We start from the raw sequence: 26,031 nt of genomic DNA, 5'->3' as shown, positions 1-26,031 counted from the left end.
GCAGTATTTATAAGTAAGTTACTCTCCTTTTTTTAATGGAGTTTTTATTGAAGTACATAAATACCCGATTGAAAAAAGGTAAAGTGTAGTAGACGTAAACTAAGAACTATGACGATTAAAAGGAGGGAATTATATATATCAAGAGTATCAAGGGGGTAAAAAAGAGTATCAGGTAAAAATTTTATGAGAGAAAATAGGTCTCAAAGAGTAAGTGGAATTTCAGCAGATTAGGACATGAAAGGAAGTGGGGTAACCATGAAAAACAAAGGCAATAACATGAAGTTTTCCGGAAGCGGGAAAGCCCTGATGTTTTGCGAACAGTGTAGTATGAGGTAAGGCGGCCAGAATGGCAGGTTGGTGTTGAAGTGAAGAGGACTTGAGTGTCATGATGAGGATTTTCTGTTTGACCAAAGGGAGCAGTTGAAGTTTTTTTGAGTGAAGGAGTAGCATGATCAGTCTTACCTTTTAGGAACATTGATGTACGTGATTGACATTTGTTTAATTGTTGAATTTGGAGAAATTGCGTAGAAAATTAGTCAAATGAAAACCATTGAGGGCTCTGTTAATAAAAGCTGTTGGCATTATTGAGCGCTCACTATGTGCCAGGCACCTTACATTATTTCATTGAAGCCTCACAACTATGCCGTGTGGTGTAGGTACTTTCCAAATTAACACTTCCTGGATTTCCAGGAGGAAATTCCTATGAGAAATCCATACACCATAATAATTTCTCCAAGTATATTCTCTTATATACACATGTGCTGCATTCACCCATACTCTCCAAATCACCTTAGTGAATACTGTTACATCTTAATATAGCATTTTATAACATGCTGTCATAATCAGCAATCCCAAATTATTATTGAGGTTTAAAAGTACCATATTAGGCATTGTGGTAGAAATAAAAGAAGTATAAGATGTAGTCTCTGACTCCTAAGGTAGACACAGACCCACAATTCTACTTTTTTGTACCATGAGCATGCCCAGCATAACATGGCTGCTTAATAAATGCTAGTTGACTTATTGATTTTAAATTAGAACTAGACCATTACACCAATAATTTTCTAGTTAGATAAGAATTTATCAATATAGTTGAGGCTCTTGGTTATTCAGAACAGTGGTACTTGAGAAATGAAGCATGATTAGCCTTCACAAATGCCAGTAATGTCATTTAATTTTCAAAAAGTTGGAAAACCTGTCCACTGTCCAGCCCTAGAATGTCATGCTTCAACATTGGAATAAATAATACTGCTTACAATTTATTTGGTTCTCCTCTTAACATAGAACTCACTGACTTAATTGATATAAACTAGTAATGCATTATCACATCTTTTTTTTTCTTTTAATTCTTTGAACAATCTTGATTAGGACCAGGGAAGAATCAGAGAAGGTAATCTGCAGTTGTTAGAATATGAAAGAATCTTAGAACTCTTCTTTTCAATGAGAATATCACATAGACTTTCTCCTCCCACCATAATCTAAACCCCCTTATTTGAGACGCACCAGGAGTCAACCTATCCTAAAGCATTTCATAGTCACTACAGTGGTTCTGGATAGAATGTATTTAAATGTATTTTTTTAATGCATTTTAAAAAGTTTAAATGTATTTAAACTGCTCACCAGAAAATATTGTGAAGTTTATTGTATCTGCCATATTACATATCGGGAATACGCCATATTTAGAGAAAATAAAAATAGCTTAAAAACAACTTAGAAGAAATATATGGCAAAATATAATTTTAATAGAATAAAAATCTGTGTTGTATATTTAACAACCAACAGGCTTCATGTTGCAATAAAAGAAAGAGTAAAATGAAACTGGATAGATTATTCTTGTTAAAAGGGAAAGGTAAAGCTAGGCAAGCCTTGATGTGATGACAAATTAGGTTTGTCAGTTTGCATTACTTCAACTGTATATGGTAAATAAAAGCTGTATGCAGAGTTATTATTTGTGACCTGCATGGTGCAGTCTTTAAAAACATATGTAAACTTTATCCCTGAGGAAGCATTTGTTATTAAAAAAAAAATTTCTAGTCAAAGTATTTTTATATAGATATTATTACAGGACTGTATAAGGATGACCGAACTTATCACCTGTTTAAATTATACATGATGAAAATCTGAAATCATAACCAAGATCCCCAAAATTTGTTTTAAACACCTGGTAGACGTGGATAAGTCCAGAGAGGTAACAGAGAAGCAGTGGTCAATAATGTGGTGTAGCTGAAGCCAGGTGAAGAGAGTGGAAGAAATGATCGACTTCGTCACTTCTGTGAGGTCAATTAAGGTGAGGACTGGGATAACCTTTGCATTTTGCAACATGGAAGTCATTGACCTCAGCAAAAATGGTTGTGGTTTAGTGGTGAGGGTGGAAGTCAGATTAGAACAGAAGATGAGAAATTGGAGATAGCAAATACAGTGTTCTTGGAAAATTTAGCCATGAGAGGGAGGAGGGAGAACAGTAACTGAAAGGTCTAAGGATGGGTCTAAGGAGAGAGGTTACTGTGTTGTATTTTGCTTGTTTAGCGGAAGAGTTGTACATGGCACGGACTGATGAAAAGGGGCCAGGAGAGCAGTAGAGGTTGAAAACACAGGCAAGAAATTCTCTACAAAAACAAGAAAGGATGATATCCAAAACACAGGTGAGAGTTTGGCTTCAGACCGGAGGAGAGATTTTTTTTTTTTTAAGATTTTATTTATCTATTTGAGAGGGAGAGACCCAGCGAGAGAGGGAACACAAGCAGGGGGAGTGGGAGAGGGAGAAGCAGACTCCCCGCAGAGCAGGGAGCCCGATGTGGGGCTCGATCCCAGGACCCAGGGATCATGACCTGAGCCGAAGGCAGAGGCTTAACGACTGAGTCACGCAGCCACCCCCGGAGGAGGGATTTGTCTTTGTTGTAGGAAGGGGTGGTGGAGGGAAGTTCCTGAGGGAGTGGCTGTCTGAAGGCAGTCTTCTGTGTAAAGAGGATATGATGAGGTTATCTGCCGAGAATGAAAGGGAACGAGGAGATAGAGAAGTCTGAGGTCTGTAAAAAGGTGGAAGAAACTTAAAATAGTTTCTCTGGAAAGTGGAAAAGCAAGAGAAAAGGGAAAACATGGTAAGATTGTCATGTAATGTTAAGGGACCCCTTGAGATAGTACATCTTTCTTTAATCCTAGAATCTGGGAGACAAAATTAGGGTTAGATTTTTCTTGGTAGCTGGTAATGTTTCATTAAGTTAGAATCAGGGTTACGCAACAGGTGTCTAACTTCTCCTCTGGTGATGTCACTTATGCCTAGAGTATTGGCAGAGGGTAGGGAGAAAGGAACTAGATAGAGCACATCTTCCTTCCCTATTTTATCACCACTACTACAGTTACACCTATCAAGACCGCTGAAAACTCGGTGAAATTCATTCAGACCTCCTACTTCGGTAAACACGCTATTGATCTCAAGTTACTGCTGCTATTACTAGATAACTAACGCATTATCCATGTTTGAGGGTGTCATGTATGACCTGCTTCCAAATCTGTTACTTGAGCAACCTCATCATTTCTTCAACCAGAGCTTTATCATATCAACATTTACTCTCTGTCAGAAACTATACTAGGCATTGGAGATGCAAAAGTAAATAATAGAGCCTGGTACCCAACCTGTGTTCATAGAGGATACAGATAATAGGCAGTTTGAGTACAATGTGGTAAGTGTTGACGAAAAGGGAGTGCAAGGTGCTTTGGGCATACCTGTGAGGTTCACATTACTCAGAGCTGAGGTGGTTAGAGAAGACACTCCACAGGAAGTTGTATTAAAGCCTGCTTCTAAAGAATTAGTAGGAGTTAACAAAGCGGGGTGGGGGGGGAGTGGGGTGCTGAGGGAGGATTGCTGTGAGAATGTGAGAACGGAAGTTGGAAGGGTAGTCACCAGATAGATCATCCCAGATCTTCTAAACTGTGTTCTTTAGACAGTATTCTCTAGGAGCAATGAATAGCCATCAGAGGACTTTTTGAAAGGGAATGTGATCACATTTTGTGTTTAGCAAGTTCCCTGTAGTTGCAGAGTAAAGAATGTATGCTAGAAGTTGGGATATCGATAAGGATGTTTTTTCCAGCAATTCAGACAATTGTTTTGATCTCTGAAGCCCACCCAACTGGTAGGGGTCACATTGATCCTCTCTCATCCCACTTTAGAACTTCTGGTTCCATGTAGTTAGTTGAGGTATAGGATATAGAAGGCAAGAGGTTTTTTCCTTCAGCACTAGCAGTGAAGGAACTTGACCTCAACTAGCTTTTGCTCTTTAAGTCTCCCATGAAGATTGTTAGTTACCCCTGCTCTCATCCTGTCTCAAATACTGCTTTGTTAGCAGCCCATTTTGTAAGAATAGAGCCACAGAGATTTGATTTCAGGAAAATCTGTTATTGAGGTATAATTGAAATACAACACACTACAGATATTTAAAGTGTACAGTTTGATAAGTTTTGACATGTATATACCCCATGAAATCATCACCACAATGAAGATAACACATCCATTACCCTCACCGCTCTTTTTGTGATCCCTCCCCTCCCCTCAGGCAACCACTGCTCGCTTTCTTTCACGATAGTGATAAAAGTTTGCATATTTTTTAATTTTATGGCAATGCTATACTTTCTTGATTACCTCAGTTTCTAATAATTCTTGAAATCAGGTAGTACTTGCCTTCCAACTTGTTCTTTTTTAAAGTGGTTTTGGCTAGTCTAGATCCTCTACGTTTTCAGATCAAATTTAGGATCTGTTTGTCAGTTTCTTTAAAAAAAAAAAAGCCTGCTGTGGTTTTGACTGGTATTGCGTTGAATCTACACATCAATTTGGGGAGAATCGACATCTTTACAGCCCTGAGTCTTCCAACCCACAAATGTGGTATTATCTCTCCATTTCTTTAGGTCCTAATTTCAGCACTTTTTAGTAGCTTTGGTGTTAGGTATTTCACATTTTTGTTAACTTATCACTATTTCGTATCTTTGGATGTTCTTGTAAATAATACTGATTTTAGTTTTGATTTGCAATTACTCATTGCTAGTATATAAAAATGCAGTTGATTTTATATATTATTTTGTCCTGAAACACTGCTAAAGTTACTAGTTCTAGTAGCCTTTTGGTAGATTCCATAGAATTTTCTACATTGATGATCATGTCACCTACAAATACAGTTTTACTTCTTTTTTTTTTCAAAATGGATGTTGGGTTTTTTTTTTTCCCTTCCCTAATGGTACTGGTTAGAACTTCCAGTACTGTGTTGAGTAGAATTGATAAAAACAGAGACGTCTTGTCTTGTTCCTGATTTTTAGGGGCAAAGCATTCAATATGTCACCAATGAAGTATGATAGTTGTAGTTAATTTTTTTTTATGGAAGCCCCTTATTAGGCCAAGGAAGTTTTCTTCTTTTCCTAGTTTGCTGAATTTTTTTTTTTTTTTTTTTTTACGATTTCACTTACTTTTTGACAGAGAGAGGGAACACAAGCAGGGGGAGTGGGAGAGGGAGAAGCAGGGAGCCCAATGCGGGGCTCGATCCCAGATCCCTGGGATCATGACCTCAGCCAAAGGCAGACGCTTAAGGACTGAGCCACCCAGGCACCCCTGCTGAGTTTTTATCAGGAAGGGATGTAGGGTTTTGTCAGATACTTTTTCATTTACTGAGATGATCATATGGTTTTTCTTTTCTGGTTTGTTGAAATGGTGAATTATGTTAACTGACTTCAAATATTTAACCAACTTTGTATTCCTGGGATAAACTCCTTTTGGTCATGGTTATATTCTTTTTATATGTATGTATTTATTTTAATTATTTTAAGTTCAGTTTACTAAAATTTTGTTTAGAATTTGTGTTCATGAGGGAAGAACGCCTGTAGCGTTCTTTTGTTTTGTTGTCGTGTTCTTCTATATCATCATTGTCGTATTTTGAAGAGTAATGCTGACCTCATAAAATGAGTGAAAATGCTTCCCATCTTCTGGAAGAATTGGTATTGCTCTTTTTCTTAAGAGTCTGGTCAAATTTACCAGTGTAGCCCTCTAGGGCCTGGGAGTTTCTTTGTGGGAAGGTAATCAGTAAAGTCTGATATTAGCACTTCGTGTATTCACTCTTTATTTTCTGATCACTCTGGTTAGATACTTATCAATTGTATTGATCTCGGAGAATCAGCTTTTGATTTCTATTACTTTTTTGTTTTCTTTTTCATTAGTTCCTGCTCTTTCATTCTTCCTTCTGGCTTACTTTGAATTTAATTTTCTGTTTTAAAAATTTATTTTTTGGAGCATACCTAGGGACACAGCAAAATTGAGCAGAAGGTACAGGGATTTCCATAAACCTTTTTTCTTCTCCCTAATTTTAAGTTTTTATTTAAATTCCAGTTAACATACAGTATAATATTAGTTTCAGGTGTACAGTATAGTGATTCAGCACTTCCATACATCACCCTGTGCTCATCCCAAGTGTGGTCCTTAATCCCCATCACCTATTTCACTCATTCCCCCACCCACCTCCACTCTAGTAACCATCAGTTTGTTCTCTGTAGTTAAGGGTCAGTTTCTTGGGTTGCCCCCCTCTTTTTTATTTAACCTAGGCTCGGTTTTTGGTTTTTTGGTTTTTTTTTTGCTTGTTTGTTTCTTAAATTCCACATATGAGTGAAATCATATGGTATTTGTCTTTCTCCAGCTAATTTATTTCGCTTAGCATAGTACTCTCTAGATTGGTTTTGTGTGTATGTAATACTCTCTAGTTTCTTAAGAAACTCTAGGTTGGTTTTGTGTGTGTGTAATACTCTCTAGTTTCTTAAGGTGAAAGTACAAAAATCATTATTTGAGGCCTTTCTACTTTTCCAGTACAGGTCTTCTAGTACTATAAATTTCTCTGTAAATACAGCTTTGGCTAAGGCTCCACAGACGAGGATCCTTTCTTTCCTGTCAGTCATACAAAGCCTTTCTGACATTGTCATTTTTTTTTTTGTCTGCTAAAATAAGAACTGTAAAGATATGTCTGCAGGGATAAAGGATAAAGTTTAAACTCACAACTGCATTTCATATGCATTTTCTATACTTATACTAAGCGGGGAAGGAAGATGACACTTACTTTGATTCCAGAATATAGCTTTTCGACAAAGTCATCTTATTGATTACTTACTACAAGCAATACTTTCTTTTCAGTGAAAAAAAAGCACCTATCCAGTTAATGCTCTCTAGTTAATAATGGAAAGGAAATATTAATAATGTAAGGAAAACTAGTTACATTTGAGAATCAGTGAAGCAGTATCTCCGTTTGCCTCAAAGCCTCTCACTTGTTGCATGAATTTCCTTTCCTTTATAGCAGTTATATTTTGACATTTATTCACAACTGTGAATAAAGGCTACGGTGGCACACCAAGTTCCCCTTACTATAAATTTGTTTTTGAAGAGCAAGTATATTACATTAAATCATACCTTTGAATTCCAGCCATTATGCAGAAACCTGCCTTAACTCAATTTTGGATAGTCTTTTAGTACTATTATCAGAAACTATGTTAAGTACTTTGCATGGAGTAGCTTAATGATGCACTAAAACCTGCGAGGTCTAAGCATTTTTATTCACATTTTACAGATAAGGAAACAGATTTGGAAAGTCAGAGGTCCCACAAATAAGTAGTAGAGTTGGAGCTTCAACCTCATCTCCATTGACTTTAAGCATGTTGTACACCTTTCTTCTATATCCATATAGAGTATGTTTGAAAGAACAGCTTGTAATGGCCATGGGATGATAGGGTTCTGAGCATCTTGATTCAGAATATGGCTTGATGAGTTGACCAAACCAAGATAAGTGAATAGTAGTTGAGAAAATAAGTTCCTTCAGACATGTTGTTACTCTAAAAATCTGAACTTTGCTTAAGAAAGATGGGCAAATACTGAATTGGAGGCAACATGAGTTTAGATCTCACTTGTTACTAAGCCACAGTAAAAAGTTAGTCAGCTTTTAGCTTCAGACTTTTCATTTATTAAATGGAGATGTTCTCCTTTTAGGTTGGCTTAAAGATGAGAGCTTATGTGTCTAGCAGAGTACCAGACCCATAGTGGCTGGTTGTATTGGTTATTGTTAGAATCTTCTCAATGAATGAAAACTTTTTTGGGGGCCTTGAGTTCATTCTCTAACATGACCCACTCCTGGAGCATCCATCACCAAGATTAAGTCCTGTTCTGAAAAGTATCGGTACAGCAGTGAGTTCCTTTCCTTTATAGCAGTTATATTTTGACATTGCTTAATTATGTGATTATTTGATTAATATCTGCCTCCCCACACAAGATGGTTAGCTCCATGCAGTCAGAAGCCACATGTGATTTTGTTCACCTTTGTGTGCACAGTGCCTGCCATATAGCTCGGCTTTAGTAAATGTTAAATGAAGGAAATGATTCTTAGTAGCAATACTACTACCTTGCGATAATGATGTCTGCTTCCTTCAAAGTCATGATGCTTTTCCTTGAATTACAATACATGTCCTGTGATCAGCATAAACTCTCAGTATGTGAACTAACCAGTCTTCTGTGGCCACATCTTGACTTTATGCTGACTGAACTCCTTAGAAATAGAGCACAGTAACGTATTTCATGACAGTTAGCATTATTGTCTTTTGTCTTTAGTTTGACTAGTCATGATTGAATTACCTTCATACAGTGTGTGTGCTACTGTGCAGAATTTAATTTCAACTTCTTGTTTACTTATTTCACTTTGCGGAAAATGTAATTGTTTCATGAAACTCTTACGCCTTAAGAAGGGAAAAATACTGGGTATTTCATGTCCCATCTTCAGTCTACCATCCATCTAAATATCATTTTCATTTGGCTTCTCTTATAAGGGGGAAGATGTCAACCGGACACTAGAAGGTGGAAGGAAGCCTCTTCATTATGCAGCAGACTGTGGGCAGCTTGAAATCCTGGAATTTCTGCTGCTGAAAGGAGCAGATATTAATGTATGTAAAGAACATTCATTTTAGAAAAAAATCCTGTTGTATGCCCTGGGTAATTATTTTCTACAGACTTGTAAAATAAGAATATAGTCTGAAATTATACCAAATTTCCTGTAACTTAGAAATATATAACTGGAATTTTTTTTTTAAATAAGCAGCACAGACTTATTTTTTTAAGATTTTATTTCTTTTTTGACAGAGAGAGACACAGCGAGAGAGGGAGCACAAGCAGGGTGAGTGGGAGAGGGAGAGAGAGAAGCAGGCTTCCCACTGAGCAGGGAGCCCGATGCGGGGCTCCATCCCAGGACTCTGGGATTATGGCCTGAGTCGAAGGCAGACGCTTAACCACTGAGCCACCTAGGCGCCCCAACAAACAGACTTTTTAAAACCAACTATAGGTAACAAATTGCTGTCGTGCAGTGGAGGATAGGACTCTGCAGTGATAGGATAAATCCAAACTGGAGTTTTGGAGAAAGGTCAGTAGGCAGAAGGTCAGACAGGAGTAGTCATCTCTTGCCTCTTGCCTTTTATAGCTTTTCAGAGTTTTGGACAAATGTTTAAGTAACGATGATAGCAAGTGCGATCCACTTTACACATTTCAGGGGACACCATGTCAACTGGCCCCATTGTGGCAGTCTTTTCCCTCTTCAGCGGCTAATTTCTACCCACCTCTTCCCTTCCTGGACCTCACTGGCATTCCTACAATAGTGAGGAACTTGGGGCTCAAAGAGGTTAAATAGTACAGTAAGTGGCGGAGTCAAGGTCTGAGCTGAGGTCAAAGCCCTGCGCCCTCTACTTCACTGCACTGATATCCAAGGAGATACGGCTTATGGGTTTGGGTCTTGGCAGCTCTCCAAATGGCAGGAAACTTGAGTAGGGAAACATTGATAGTTCTCTAAATAAATCTAGAAAGAAGGGAGAAATGAAAAATAAAGTGGTTTTTCATCTCATTATTTCATAGGCTCCAGATAAACATCATATTACCCCTCTTCTGTCTGCTGTCTATGAAGGGCATGTTTCCTGTGTGAAATTGCTTCTGTCAAAGGTGAGGTCAACTGCTAATTGTTTTTTAAGTTTTTATTTAAAATTCCACTTAGTTGATATACAGTGTAATACTCGCTTCAAGTGTACAATATAGCAATTCAGTACTTGCATACAGTACCCGGTGCTCTTTGCAACAAGTGCACTCCTTCATCACCATCACCTATTTCCCCCACGCCCCCCCACCCTCCTCCCTTCTGGTAACCCATCAGTTTGTTCTCTGTAGTTAAGAGTCTGTTTCTTGGTTTGCCTCTTTTTTTCCCCCTTTGCTCGTTTTAGTTTTGTTTCTTAAATTCCACAAATGAGTGAAATCATATGGTATTTGTCTTTCTCTGACTCATTTCACTTAGCATAATACTCTCTAACACCATCTATATTGTTGCAAATGGCAAGATTCAATTCTTTTTACGGCTGAGTAATATTCCAGTGTGTGTGTGTGTGTGTGTGTGTGTGTGTGTGTGTGTGTGTGTGTGTGTGTGTGTGTGTGTGTGTGTGTGTGTGTGTGTGTGTGTGTGTGTGTGTGTGTGTGTGTGTGTGTGTGTGTGTGTGTGTGTGTGTGTGTGTGTGTGTGTGTGTGTCTCTTCCTTATCCATTCTTCAGTTGATGGACACTTGGGCTGTTTCCATAATTCGGCTATTATAGATAATGCCACTGTAAACATCAGGGTGTGTCACTTTGAATTATTTTTGTATTCTTTGGGCATATACCTAGTAGTGCAATTGCAGAATCATAGGGTAGTTGTATTTTTAACTTTTAAGGAACCTCCGTATGGTTTTCTAGAGTGGCTATACCAGTTTGCATTCCCACTAACTGTGCAAGCGTTCCCATTTCTCCACATCCTCGCCAACACCTGTTGTTCCTCGTGTTGTTTTTTTTTTTTTTTTTAGCCATTCTGACAGGTGTGAGGTGATATTTCATTATAATTTTGATTTGCATTTCCCTGATGAAAAGATGTTTAACATCACCCATCATGTGTCTGTTGGCCATCTGGATGTCTTCTTTGGAAAAATGTCAGCTCATGTCTTCTTCCCATTTTTAGTCAGATTATTCGTTTTGGGGGTTTTAGGTTTTATAAGTTCTTTATATATTTTGGATACTGATGCTTTATCAGTTAAGTAATTTGCAAATATCTTCTCCCATTCTGTAGGCTGTCTTTTAGTTTTGTTGATGGTTTCCTTTGCTGTGCAGAAGCTTTTTATTTTAATGTAGTCCCAATAGTTTATTTTTGCTTTTGTTTCCCTTGCGTCAGGAGACATATCTAGAAAGTTGCTATAGCCAGTGTCAAAGCAATTACTGCCTGTGTTCTCTTTTAGGATTTTTATGGTTTCAGGTCTCACATTTAGGTCTTTCATCCCTTTTGAATTGATTTTTGTGTATGGTATAATAAAGTGGTCCGGTTTCTTTTGCATGTTACTGTCCAGTTTTCCCAACACCATTTGTTGAAGACACTGTCTTTTTCCCATTGGATATTCTCTCTTGCTTTGTTGAAGATTAATTGACCATATAGTTGTGGGTTCATTTCTGGCTTTTCTGTTCTGTTCCATCGATCTGTGTGTCTATTTTTGGGCCAGTACCATACTGTTTTGGTTACTACAGCTTTGTAATATAACTTGAAGTCTGGAATTGTGGATGCCTCCGGCTTTGTTTTTCTTTTTCATTGTTTCTTTGGCTAATTGGGGTCTTTCGTGGTTCCATACAATTTTTAGGATTCTTTGTTACAGCTCTGTGAATAATGCTGTTGGCACTTTGATAGGGATTGCATTGAATGGGTAGATTGCTTTGGGTAGTATAGACATTTCAACAATATTTGTCCTTCCAATCCATGAGAATGGGATGTCTTGTCATTTCTTTCATCAGTTTTATAGCTTTCAGGGTACAGGTCTTTCACCTCTTCAGTTAGATTTATTCCTAGGTGTCCTATTATTTTTGATACTCAAATTGCTAATTTTTATTGTTTTTTCCATTGTTTAAGTATTGGGTTGGTCAGTTAAATTGTGTGTGGCATCAGGGACAGAAAACTAGAGGCAATACTTAAAATTGAGGTCTAGAACAAGTGTTATTCCAAAAAGCTGGTCCACAAACTGTTACCAGTTCATGATGGGTAAGGAGCCTGGGCTAGAATCTAAATCAGTCAAGTCTCCTTCATCAAGAATATCTTGCTATGAAAAAACAAGTTAGCTGAACTAAGCATTATACTTAGTGATGTAGACAATGTCCTGGACTACTAGTGGTGCCAGGTTCACAGACCATACTTTGAGTAGCCCCAGTATGAAATGTGTAAGCTTCATTTTCTGTAGTACATACTGAGTGAGATTATTAGGGGCTGTTTGCTATAAATAAGGGCCCTCCAAGTCATATGGTGTCTTGATAATGCTTGGGGTCCTGGTAGGTTTGGAATTGTCTGGTGTGGACTCTTCGATGGAGTTCAAATTCCAGTCTCAACAAACCAGTCAGTTGGAATCATTCTAGCTGTATTAGATGGAACCTGCAAATGATGGAAGACAAGAAATCTTTATAAAACAAGGCACCAGTATTAATCCCAAGGTTATTTCATGGCATACTCTAGAAAATGCTGTTTATAGCATTTCACTTAGGATTTTAAAATAAGTCCTGCTAAAGGAAAAAAGATACAGAAATTAAATGAGTAAATGTATATAAAGCATTTTGCCACAGTACCTGACACATAAATGATGAATAAATAGTAGCTCTTATTTTAATTAAGACTGAAGAGGATTTTATGCTTCATGGATTTAGAAAAAATTAGGGAAGAAGGTTAGCATGTTTGTCTCTTAACTCTTTATTGATAATTTTTTTAATGATTGGGTTTTTTTCCCCACAGCTGCATGTTAAACACCATTACTGAATTTCTTTAAGTGTATGGTTGTCACTGGTTTGGGGTTGGGTTTTTATTTTGGGAGAGTGGGTATAAATCAACAGTAAATTTTAGATACTATACATTATACTGATATGAATGATGTGGTTCTCCCAAAGCCAAAACAAATGAAAATACTATTCTTGGCCACTGTAGTGGGCCCAGAATCTGTGGTAGGATGTGCTCACAAAGATTTCTAGTCACTCTGTCTTACTCCTCCCCCACACCCATGAAAAGATTTTTTTTTTTTAAAGCTGACAGCTTCCGGAAGTCTTCCTTTTATCACTGCTGTGTGTTTCCACTTGCCCCACCTGCCTTTGAGTCTGCCAAAATGCAAGGCTTGGTGGCTGATTCCCTTGCTATGGGAAGCTCAGAATAAAAAAACTTTTTCTCCTCAAAAAAAAAAAAAAAAAAAAAAACCTTTGAAAACTACTGGATCATTTCATCCCTGGGAGAATATTTTTGCTTACCATGTTCAAAACTGGTTGTCACAGGCTACAAGTATTGATTTATGTAATTCCAATATTTTATTAGTTAGAATTCTTTATATTGCATGTAACTAAACCCAGCTCAGATAGGCTTAAACAGTAAAAAGATCTTGTTGACTCACATAACTACAGTTGAGGCACACCTCCTGACCCTGTGCTTAAGCCACATTACCAGCATCTGATTTCTCTACTCAGCTCTGTTCCTCAGCATGGACTTAATTTAATTCCCCTGGCCTCAACCTGTCTGCTAAGTATATAGTAAAAGAAACAGTATTAGTATATTATGTTATAAATTATATATATATTATAATATAAAAAATTATATAGTAAAAGAAATGGTATTAATACTGTCTTATATATTTGAAAATTACTGAGTAAATCTTAAAAGTTTTCATCACAAGAAAAAAACTAGGTGAGGAGGCGATAGATGTTAACTAAACTTTATTGTCGTAATCATTTTGCAATATATGCATGTATCAAATCATAAACTAATACAAATGTTATATGTCAATTACAGCCCAAAATACAAATTCATAAGTCAGAATAAAAGATAAAACAAGATTTGTTCCTCCCCCTTTGTCTCTCTTTCCCTGATATTTTTCTACCCATCTGTTTTGTTCTCTGAAAATAAAAACCTCCTAATAAAAACCTAATTAAAAAAGCTAAAAAGGGATGCTTTTTAGCTTAGGCCCTGAACATTAAATGAGATGCTCCTAAGCATGCTCTTTCTTTTTAGCCATATCTTAAGGCTCTGTACTTCTTTCTGATAAGCCTCTCTTTCCTCACAGGACAAAGCAATTATTGTTATGCTAGAGAAGTCCCAAATCATCGTTGGTATTCCTTATTTCCAAAGCATGATGCTCCAGGTCATTGAGACATGACTGTAAGATTCCATTGTTAAAGAATCTTCCGCCTTGATTTGCATGTACGTTAGGCCCTAATAGATTTTCTTATACACTGTTGCTACATTATTGATTGTAAGTTGAGTTGTTTGACTTTTAACTAGCTTATTTTTTCTTTTACTTGTGACTCTAAGACTGTTCTTTTATTTGTGTCTGAGCCTTGATTTTTGAAGCCAAGCGACATTCAGAGATGGCTCTGTTAATGGCAGATCAATTGTACCCATGCAGAGCTGTTATTTTAGATGAAAGGGTTTTTTTAACCTTTATGAAAGCAGCATAGTAAAATTTAGTTCTGCTTTTTTCAAAATTACTTTGATTTTTTATTACTGCATAAGTTTCTTTAATGGATACCCTATAGTTTTGTTAGCCAAATTTTTTTTGGAAATTGTGCTCTTTCAAAAATCCTTAGTTGCTAAAATAAGGCTGTTCCAGAACACTTTTTTTTTGTTACAATCAATGTATTATGAAATCTGGTTCTGCCTTTTATCAAAAGTTTGAATACTTACAGATTATTATGAATTCATTTTAAAAGTACTTAGTTTGAAAAGTTTACCAAATTGACATTTTTAATATATTATCCAGCTGGTATATCATTAGTATAGGAAAAAAAGCCAAAGTAAACGAAGTTAAAAAGAAACTAATGGGGGGTAAAAAGAAAAACCACAAAAACAAAAGAAAGAGGGTAACTAGAATATTCAGAATCAAACTATGTGATACACTAGATCACTTACTGGCCAAGTTTTTGTTTTTGTTTCTAATTTAATGCAATGGAAGATGAAGTTTATGACACAAGTGGGAATTAAAAACATTTAATTCTTGATTGTCCATATTGCAAAAAAAGAAACTAACATCTGTGGAGAACATAATGTGTACTAAGCACTTTATATTATCTCCTTTAATTTCTATCAATCCAAATACATAGGTATAATCATCTTCATATTATGGATAAGGAAACCATTTGGCTCAGGGAGGTTAAGTATCTACCAGACGTCAAAGAAAATATAATGAAATTGAGATTTGTTCCAGAATTATGACTCATAAGTCCCTGTTCTTTCCCTAGCAGAATTATAGTCAGGGACAGTTACGAGAAACACATTTATTTCTGTAGGTAAAAGTTATTTGGCCTGATTTTTTTATTTTTGAGCTAGTAATTTTTTTAAAAAGATGAGATATGAACACATGCCATGGTATCCCCTTTCTGCCCTCCTATGACAGAAAAGTGGTTTTTAAAATGAATGAATCCATACTTGCTTTGAACATAAGAAGGGGTTCATTAGAGAAGAAATTATAATGAATCCTTGAGACACAGAAAGCAGAGGGGATGGGGTTGAAGAAGAAAACATTCCCCGAAATGAGCAAAAGAGTTTTGTTAGAAAAGGTAGGAGCTGATCCAAGGCTGCTCCAAGCCCAGAAGTGGTCAGCACCCTGGGTAACAAACAAGTGAAGATTTGGATGCACTTCAGGAAGAAACAAATTAAACCCAAAGAGAAAAACTGAGATGCCAGAAGGATCATAACCAAGAAATGAGTATGTGAATAAATCTAAATGAATATTAAAATACAAAACACTAAAGTAAAAAATAATAAGCTACTATACAATTGTTAAATAACAACCTATAAGATGAAAAGGAGTACATGAAAAACATGTAAAACTGGGGAGAAGAGACAAGGGAAAGGACACACGTGAAACAGGTTAAAATGCGGGCTCAAGAAGCATCCTGGGAAATGTAGCAGCAGCAGAGGAGGAAGAAGCCCAAGCAAGAGTGTGAAACAGACTTCTGTGATAGAGAAGTGGCAACCAAACAGCACAGCAGTCAGTAAAATCGATGTCAGCCTGTTTTTATCAAAGCAAAACAGACCATTGAAGTATATATCGTCTTGAATTGTAATTTTCTCAGTTGAATAAGGTTTTCTGTTTGGTTGGTTTTTTGCCCTAAAAAATCTCAACCAGGAAATTTCAGGAATAAAAGGGAAATTTAAAAGGTGATACAAAATATCCTGTAGTCCAGAGGTTGGCACACATTTTCTTACAGGGTCATGTATGACTTTCACTGGAGCTCTAAAGCTGCCATGGACAAACTAGAACAGGTACTGAAATCTGTATGGAATCACAGAAAACCTGTATAGCCAAGGCAGTTTTGAGAAAGAACAGTACCGGAGGCATCACAACCCCTGATTTCAAGATATATACTACAAAGCTATAATGAAACAGTATGTCACAGAAATACACACATTCTGTTCAATGCAACGGAATAGAGCCCAGAAACAAACCCATGCTTAATATGGTCAATAAATCAATGACCAAGGAGGCAAGAATATACAAAGAAAGTCTAATAAATGATGACAAGAAAACTGCACAATTACAAACAAAAGAGTAAAACTGGACCACTTTTACATCAAGTGCAAAAAATAAACTCAAAATGGAGTAAAGACCTGAAAGTGAGACCTAAATAAATTTCCCTAAAGACCTAAAATAAATTTCCCACAAAAAAAACATAGTAATCTCTTTGACGTTGACCTTAGCAACATTTTTCTAAGGCAAGGGAAACAAAAATAAACTGTTAGAACTACACCAAAATAAAAAGCCTTTGCACAGTGAAAGACACTTACTAACAAAATGAAAAGGCAGCCTACCAAATGAGAGAAGATTTACAACTGATATATTCAGTAAGGGGTTAATATCCAAATTATATAAACCTACAACTCAACACCAAAAACACCCAAATAATCAAACAAAGAACACATATAGATGGCCAAGAGGTACATGAAAGGATGCTCAACATCACTAATCGTTAGAGAAAGTAAGTCAAAGCCACAATGAGGTAAGAATACCTCATACCAGTCAGAATGGCTAGTATCAAAATGACAAGGAATAACAAGTGTTGTCAAAGACGTGGAAAAACAACTGTTGTGCACTGTTGGTGGGAATGTAAATTGATACAACCATTGTAGAAAACAGTATGGAGGTTTCTTAGAAAAATTAAAAACAGAAATACCATACAATCCAATAATTCCACTACTGGGTATTTACCCAGAGAAGACTAAAACACTAATATGGAAAGGTATGTGCACTTCCATGTCTACTGCAGCATTATTTAGAATAGCCAAGATATGAAAGCAGTCTAGTATCCATAGATAGATGAAATACACATGTGCACACAGTGGACTATTACTCAGCCATAAAGAGGAAAGAAATCTTGCCATTTGCAACAACATGGACAGATCTAGAGAGTATAATGGTAAGTGAAATCAGAGAAAGACAAATACCATATGATTCCACTTAAATGTGGAATCTAAGAAGCAAAACAAAAAGCGTAAACAGACCCATAATTACAGAGAACAAATTGGTGGTTGTCAGAGGGGACGGGGTAGGAGGATGGGCAAAATCGGTGAAGGGGGATCGGAGTACAGGCTTCCAGTTATGGAATGTTTACATCATGGGGATGAAAGGTACAGCAAAGGAATATAGTCAGTGGCATTGTGATAGGGTTGTATGGTGACGGATGGTAGCTACACTTGCAGTGAGCAAACCATGACGTATAGAGTTGTCCGATAACTGTTGTGTCCCTGAAACTCATGTAACATTGTGTGTCAACTATAATTTTAAAAAGCTGCCATAGACGTACAGAAATGACAAGCATGGCTGCATTCCAGTAAAACTTCACTTACAAAAACAAGCATCTGGGTCATAGTTTGCAGACTCCTGTTCTAGCTCATGAATAGTTTGAAATTTGTAGCACACACCATCTTAAAACTAACCCTCAGTGGGAAAATGATCTTTCCTAAGTGATGCAAGTTGAGAATGTATCTTATCATTCTGGATGCTTTTATTCACCTGTGCTAATGCTTGCTTGTTGAAAAGTTTTATTATCAATTAATGCAGCCAAACAAGAGCTTAGAGGACAGTGATCTGGAATTTTCATTGTGAACTGATCTTCCTAAAATCTCATCTGCCTGAATAATAGCATTGTTTCATGAACACATTATTTAGAAGAGAGTTAATCATGAAATGATACTCTTGAATTATATTATTAGCCCGTGGACTCTCATAAGTCCAAAATTCATTTCTTTTTCATAGCTACATGTATTTTGGTATACATATAATTTGTTTTAAATCTAGTTTGTCTGTTGAAGATACAGTTCTTTGAAAGTTTGCCTGTAGCATTAATACACTATCATGATAGACATTTCCTATATTGTTAGGATATGTATTATCTAACTTATATCAACATTTCTATATGAATACTAAAATTCCTTATAATTTATGTAATGCCTTATAATTTATATAATTGATAATTGGATTTTAAGAAGTATCCTTGTTTCCTAATCCTAAGAAAAGCCACTTCTAAATAAACCAGTGTGGTTTGGAAAAGGGAAATATTTAAATGTTTACTTCTACTCCTCTTTTAAAGATGTTACATTTGCTATAATTTAGAATATAGACAAGGTAAAACTGTGTCATCCGCTCTGGTGTGTGTTCATATTCTGTCCCTATATAAGTACATACTGCTATTAAAAATGACCACTCAGCTTCCTGTGAGAATGAGAATTCTTTTAAACAAATAGAAAAAGTTGGTACTCTAGCATGTGAGAATGAAAATCTTGTGAATTGGATATTTAATCCAAGTTTTAAAACATGCTCATTACTGTTTTCCTAGATTAGCAAACCTCCAGCATACTTCAGTTGTTATTATACATGGTCATTTGTTATTAGTAGTGTTTAGCACATTAGGCTGTATCTGAGAAGAAGAAATCCAAAGAAACTTGGGGCTTTGTTTTCCATTGTTTCTCTGCTTCACTCTGTGTCAAAGAAGTTCCCTCTTTAGCAAGTCTACTATAACCGTGTGACAAATAGGTGACCGCTGATTGTGCAGCACTAACTGTAGTGACTCCTAGCTGTTTCAGACAACTCTTAAGTTGCCTGCTCCTGTTTGAGTAGGATAATTGAGTAAGATACCTTCCTTTTATAAAAAGGAAGTGAAACTATTAATGTGTTATGTACAATTGCTTTAAAGAGTAAAAAATACTAAACAGTTTAAGAAAATTTAGAAGACCATCTTATAACATTGATGTTTTTGCTAAACATATTTGTGTTATATTTAAAAAATCAAGCAGCCAGTTAATGATAAAAACCAAATACCCTTCTCAAATACCAGCATCGTCAAATTCTGAAAGTGTCTGTGGTACAGATTTTGCTGCTTGAATGGAGAATCCAATGGATAAGATCCAGAGATTGGGAAGTCACCCCTCTCAGCATAAACAAGTACATGCTTGCAGGTAGAACCATTTTTTCACTCTAATTACTCCCTGCCCCACCCCCAATAAAACCTAGACAGCTTTACATACTCTCAAGCACAGATTTTATGATTGCTCAGAACCCCAAAGTTCTGTTCCATTTAACATAGGCAAGTCTGGTTTTAAAAATGTTTTAGGACAGGTGACTCTCAAAGAACTCAGCAGTGTCTTTCTGAATTGCTTTAAGAAGGAACTGCACTGCCAGAATTAATACAGCCACAAATCTTACCACCTCAGTAATGAAGAAACCAATTGTTATACTGTTTAAATGTTTCCCAAATCTCAGACACAGATAAGCCCATTGTAAGCTCGTTGTTTTTACCCATTTAGATCTTTTAGTCTGTAGTCCTTATTAAATAGTTTTTGTCAGTGACATACACCGGGGGCTGTGGTGCCACACCAACGCCCCCCCCCCCAAGTTTAGTTCTCAGTTCTGCTTCTTAATAGCTTTGTGGTTTTGAGCAAGTTCCCTACCATGTAAGCCTAGGAAGTTTTCTCTTCTGCAGCACGGAGCCAGCACAGTAGTCCCCGCTCATCCAGAGTTGTGCATTTCACAGTGTCAGTTACCCTTGGTCAGCCACAGTCCAGATTCAGATGATCCTCCTCTTGACTGTCCTCAGAAGGACAATAGTAGCCTAATGCTATATGGCCATGCCTACATCATTCACCCCACCGCACCTCATCGTGTTGGCATTTTTATCATCTCATACCACCACATTTCAAATGAGAAACCTGCAACTCACTCTTCGTTTCCCTTGAACACTTAGAGGCCACTGTAGGGTTATTAATTGGCCCAATTTCATACTGTGTCTCAGGGAATAGGGAGGCTGGAGGAGAGGGAGAGAGGGAACTGAACAGTCAGAATACGCATGTCATGTATCAATTAAGTTCGCCATCTTATATGGGTACAGTTCATGGCGCCCCAAAACAATTACAGCGGGAACATCAGCAATCACAGATCACCAAAATGTAAAATGAAGAAAGTTTGAAATATTGCAAGAATTACCAAAATGTGACATAGACATGAAATGAGCAAATGCTATTGGAAAAATGGCACTGATAGGCTTGTTTGATCCCGGGTTCCCACAAACCTTCCATTTGTTAGAATATGTATCTGTGAAGTGCAATAAAGTCAAGCACATTAAAGGGAGTTATGCCTGTACTTACCACACTGAATTATGTTGCATACGTGATCCTTTCCTTTGTCCGCTCTAGGTTGTGAAAATATGCAGAGAACCAGCCTCTTGTTCTCTTTAATTACCCAGAATAGGAGTTGACAACAATTTCTGTAAAGTACCAAATAATAAATATTTTAGGCCTTGCAGGTCACATGGTCTCTGTTACAACTGCTCACCTCTGCTGTTGTAGCAGAAAAGTAGCCATAAACAATGTTTAAAAAAAAAAAAGATGACTGTGTTCTAGTAAAACAATCAAAACTATGTCTAGCACTTAATAGAAACTTTATAAATGTTGAATAGTCTTAGGAATTGGTTATCTGTAACGTTTTTAGCTTGAAAGTGTTCAACAGATGACACATTGTATACATAATTGTACAAGGTTCTTCATTTTCCTGTAGGAGGCACAAAAATGTTGAGAATACCTAAGTTAATAAATTCTAGAATCTGAGTCTCACCCTAACGTTTTTAGGGGAAAAGCCATAGGTCGATTTTAACTCAAGACAGCATGGAACACAAGATGTAGAGTCAGAAAGCTCTAGTTTCTTTAACTTGCTGACTGACTTTGGGCAAATTTCTTAACCTCTCTGAGCTTAAGTTAAATCTCTATTAAAAAGAGAGAACAGGGGCACCTGGGTGGCTCAGTTGGTTGGGCGTCTGCCTTCAGCTCAGGTCATGATCCCGGGGTCCTGGGATCAAGCCCTGCATTGGGCTCCCTGCTCCATGGGGAGTCTGCTTCTCCCTCTGCCCCTGTCCCCCACTCCTGCTCTTTCTCTCTCTCTCAAAAATAAAATCTTTAAAAAAAAAAAAAAAAAAAAAAACAGTGCCTACTCTACAGGGCAGCTGTGAGAATAAAATGAGGTGATATGTCTATAGTATTCGGTTAAAAACTAAAAACTGCTATAAAACTTTTAAGAAACATAACATTCACTGTGTTGACTATTGCAATAGATTCTTTGGGGTACCCAGAAATATTCTTTACTCTATCTCCTGTATCAATATGTAAATTAAATGTGCTGTTAAATCCTGTACCAGTAAATAACATTACACAACATGTGTAAATGTAGGTATTTGAATAATTTTTTTAATGTTACTGTTTTTAGTAGATTCCAAAACTGAATTGTATAACTTTTATGGTAATGGTAGTATTTTAAATGTATACTCAAACAATTGAAAGTTCCCAGGTTCTGAACACTTTATCATACTACCGTGGAACTGTAAACAGATGCCCCAAATCATGAGATAATGGAGTTCTTAATGAGCAGTTTCTCGACTGTTCTAAAATGCATAGGGATTCAAAATAAATATCTTGCAGTATTCTTTCTAACACAGTAATTTGGTATGTGTATACACAAGATGGGAGAAAAGGTAGTTTTTCCTTTTAATGTGGTGGATATGTATGATCACCACGGGTAAGATTGATGTTACTAATATTCATTTGCACTGTGACCCATGTATAAAGTTTTGTTGAGCATCTGCTGTATACCAGGTATCATCCTAGGTGTTAAAAGTACAGAGATGAATATAAGAAGACCCTTGCCCTTGTGGAGCCCAGCCTAATTTGGGGGAGACAAGTCTTTTAATGTAATTACAGACTATGGTAACTGCCTTAAGAGAAATAGAGTTCAGCTGTAACAAAAACTCCTCCTACGGTGATTTAAACAAGAAAGTGACTCAGAACAGGATGTCTGAGGTGTGCAGTCCAAGGCTGGGCAGCTGGCCGTGCTGTGTCATCAACATCCCTCCCACACTCCCTTCTCTTCCCCAGGCCTTATGGTCACAAGATGACTGCCGAACCTCCCAGCATTGTGTCTGTTTTGGGTAGGAACAAAAGGAAAGAGCTAAGGACTCTGTCCTCCTGAGGCTTTACTGAAGAAGGAAAGCCCTCCGTGGGAGAGGCCAAATTTGTGTCAGATGGCCATCTGTAGCTCTACAGGAGTCTGGGGATTCGGTTTCTTTTCAACCCCTGAAGCAGAGGAAAGCAAAGTCTAGTAGAGGAGACAAATACATAAAACCAGTACATTAAAGTGTTATGATTGCTGTGGCAGGAGTTTGTATGTGCCCCAGTAGGGATTTGGAGGAAGAAGAGGTCAAGTGTGGTCCTGGAGGTCAGGGGGGTGATGTTATAAATAGGATGCCGTTACAACTTCAGGCACCGCAATTCATAAAGCAGTTGTAATTCATAAAGCAATTGACACCTGAGCTGAATCTTAGAAACTTGTGTCCAGGAATCCAGTAGAGAATTGGGAGACCATTCTAAACAGAAGCAACAATGTTAGAAAAGCCACAGGGACAAAGAGAAACCATGATGCATTAGGGTAAGATTAAAAAAAAAAAAAAAAAAACTTCACAGCTACAGCATACACTAGAAAGGATTTAGCAAGAACTATGACTAGACAGGTAAATAGCAGATTATGCCTCGTTTGTCATACTATTTATCTTCATTCTCTTCTGTTAGGATGCCATTAAGGTTTTTTGGTAGGTGGGTAGTATGATCAGACTTGGATTTTAACAAACATCACCCAAATAGATGTATGAAATCTGAATTGAAATGGTGTAAGAAGTGAAAAAAAGGGTGCCTGGGTGGCTCAGTCAGTTAAACGTCTGCCTTTGGCTCAGGTCATGACCCCAGAATCCTGGGATCAAGCCCCACGTCGGGCTCCTCACTCAGCAGGGAGTCTCCTTCTCCCTCTGCCCCTCCCCCTGCTTGTGCTCTCTCTCTCTCTCTCTCTCCCCCCAATAAATAAAATCTTTTTTAAAAAAGTGAGAAAAGATAGGAAAATATTGAATTAGGATCTCTTTGTAAAAATCCTGAGCTAAGAAAGTAATGGTAGCAAGGACAGCTGAGAACTGTTAAGAATAGTCTGGTCTAAAGACTTGGTACCTGATAATGTGGGAAGTAAACAAGAAAAACTACATGGTGTCTGCACATTTCCTGGAAGATGGTGGTGATGTTTACCATAATAGAAAATACTGAAAAATGAACAAGTCTGTAGGAAAAGATTATGGTGGAAGCAAATGTAGAAGGGAGCCAGCATGAGCCAGACGATGGGGACAATAACATGGGAAAAGGACCTAGATCCTTAAATGACCTTATAGGATAAAACCACCCTACCAACCTTAATACCCTTAGCACTAGACTGTTTGAGAGAATAATTTATATTTTTAAAATGTACATAATACCCAAAATAATAGACTAAGTCAGTGCAGTCCCTATCAGAATTCCAATGGCATTTTCACAGATACAGAAGAAACAATTCCCAGCTTTATATGTGGAACCACAGAAGATTCCAAATAGCCAAAGCAGTCTTGAGAAAGAAAAACAAAGCTGGATGCATCACACTTCATGATTTCAAAACGTATTACAAAGGTTATAGTGATTAAAACAGTAATGTATTAGCATAAAAACAGACACACACAGATGAGTGGGACAGAACAGAGCACCCAGAAATAAACCCCCATCTGTATGGTCAACTAATTTATAACACAGGAACCAAGAGTATATAGTGGGAAAATGACAGCCTCTTCAATAAATGGTGTTGGGAAAACTGGACAGCCACATGTAAAAGAATGAAACTGGACAACTATCTTACACTTTACATAAAAATCAACTAAAAATGGATTAAAGACTTGCACATAAGACCTGAAAACAGTAATATTCCTAGAAGAAAACATAGGGGTTAAGCTCTTTAACATCTGTGTTGGCAGTGTTCTTTTGGATTTGACACCAAAAGCAAAGAAAAAAAGCAAAAATAAGTAGGTGGGACTACATCAAACAAAAAGCCTCTGTACGGCAAAGGAAATTAACAAAATTAAAAGACAACCAGTGGAATGAGAGAAAGATTTGCAAATCTAGTATATAAGGGGCTAATATCCAAAATATATAAAGAACTACAACTCAATAGAAGAAAAAACACAATCTGATTATTAAAATACAGGTAGAGGACCTGAACATTTTTCCAAAGACGACGTACAGATGGCCAGCTGGGTAAAGGTGCTTCCCTAATCATCAGGGAAATGCAAATCAAAACCACAATGAGATAACACCTCTCACCTGTTAGAATGGCTGTCATCAAAAAGACAAGACATAACCAGTGTTGGTGAGGATATGAAGAAAAGGGAACCCTGTTGGTGAGAATCTAAATTGGTGTAACCACCATGGAAAACAATATGGAGTTCCCTGAAAAAAATTAAAAATAGAACTTCCATACAACCCAGCAGTACCACTTCTGGGTATTTATCTGAAGGAAATGAGATCACCATCTCGAGAAGATGTCTGCAGCACCCATGTTCATCAGAGCATCATCGACAGTCGCCAAGACATGCAAACAACCTGAGTGTCCACGGACAGATGGATAAAGAAAATGTGTATAATACACATTCACGTGTGCACACACACAGGAATACTATTCAGGCATTAAAAAAAGGAAATTCTGCCATTTGCAACAACATAGATGGGTCTTCGGGGCATTATGCTAAGTGAAATAAGTCAGAGACCAACACTATATAATGTCGCTTATATGCAGAATCTTTAAATACACACACACACACACACACACTGAACTCATAGATACAGTAAACAGATTGGTGGTTGTCAGAGGTGGGGGGTGTTGGGGAATGGACAAAATGAGTGAAGGTGGTCAAAAGATAGACACTTAACAGTTGAAAGATAAAAAGAGTCCTGGGGATGTAATACACACCGTGGTGACTATGAGGGATAAAAAAGAATCAAACAGAACCATTCGTACAGAACAGAATACAAAAGTTGATCTTGACAAAATAGAAAAGCTGGCAAGTTAAGTACAGGAAGTGATGGAGGGTAGAGAAAGTATCTTATAAAGTAGAGGGATGAGGTACTGTCAGAACTGATGGAACAACAAATAGAGGTTTAAATAACGATCATTTAAATTTATAAAGAAACAAACTGGTATTTTAAATATAAGAAATGGGACAGTCTGGGGAAGAAGGTGGTAATGAGCTAAAGCCTCATCCATATAGCAGGAAGTAAGATAATATCTAAAGTTAATAATGCAGATAGTAACATGAGTATATTATTTAGAGCTATGAAAATAATCACTAGAATTAAAAACAAATGATTAAAAACGGTTTCCTCAAGAAAGGGGTGAAGCCAAATATACTAACTTATATAAGCTTGTTAGTAACTGCATCAGGTACTAAAAAATTATTTTAATATTCTTACCCGTATTAATAAAACTGGTTCATCATTTTCAGAATTGGTTTGACTTTGTTAGATTTCTACATATTTAATTCTTTTTAATGCTATTATAAATGGAACTGTTTCATTTTTGAAATTTG

General features: G+C 37.0%; 1 protein-coding gene and 1 long non-coding RNA gene across 3 annotated transcripts in view; one reads left to right on the top strand and one right to left on the bottom strand.

Annotated features, from left to right (window-relative positions):
• Positions 1–26,031, top strand: part of MTPN (myotrophin) — a 56,234-nt gene that overhangs the window by 24,636 nt on the left and 5,567 nt on the right. Inside the window, exons 2-3 of the mRNA XM_027573925.2 lie at positions 8,833–8,946; positions 9,905–9,988. Coding sequence (XP_027429726.1) covers positions 8,833–8,946; positions 9,905–9,988 — 198 coding nt within the window. The remainder of the gene's footprint in view (positions 1–8,832; positions 8,947–9,904; positions 9,989–26,031) is intronic.
• LOC113911386 overlaps positions 11,951–26,031 on the bottom strand; it is a 73,971-nt gene continuing 59,890 nt past the window's right edge. For both annotated transcript variants that reach the window (XR_003516454.1, XR_003516455.1), the window contains 2 exons: positions 20,708–20,826; positions 11,951–12,469 (listed from right to left, as the gene is read on the bottom strand). This is a non-coding gene — a long non-coding RNA (uncharacterized LOC113911386). The remainder of the gene's footprint in view (positions 12,470–20,707; positions 20,827–26,031) is intronic.

This window comes from Zalophus californianus, chromosome 12, assembly GCF_009762305.2.
Source record: "Zalophus californianus isolate mZalCal1 chromosome 12, mZalCal1.pri.v2, whole genome shotgun sequence".
Classification (NCBI taxonomy): domain Eukaryota; kingdom Metazoa; phylum Chordata; class Mammalia; order Carnivora; family Otariidae; genus Zalophus; species Zalophus californianus.
Note: the sequence above shows the minus strand (reverse complement) of the source record. Positions and strands in the feature narration are given on the sequence as shown.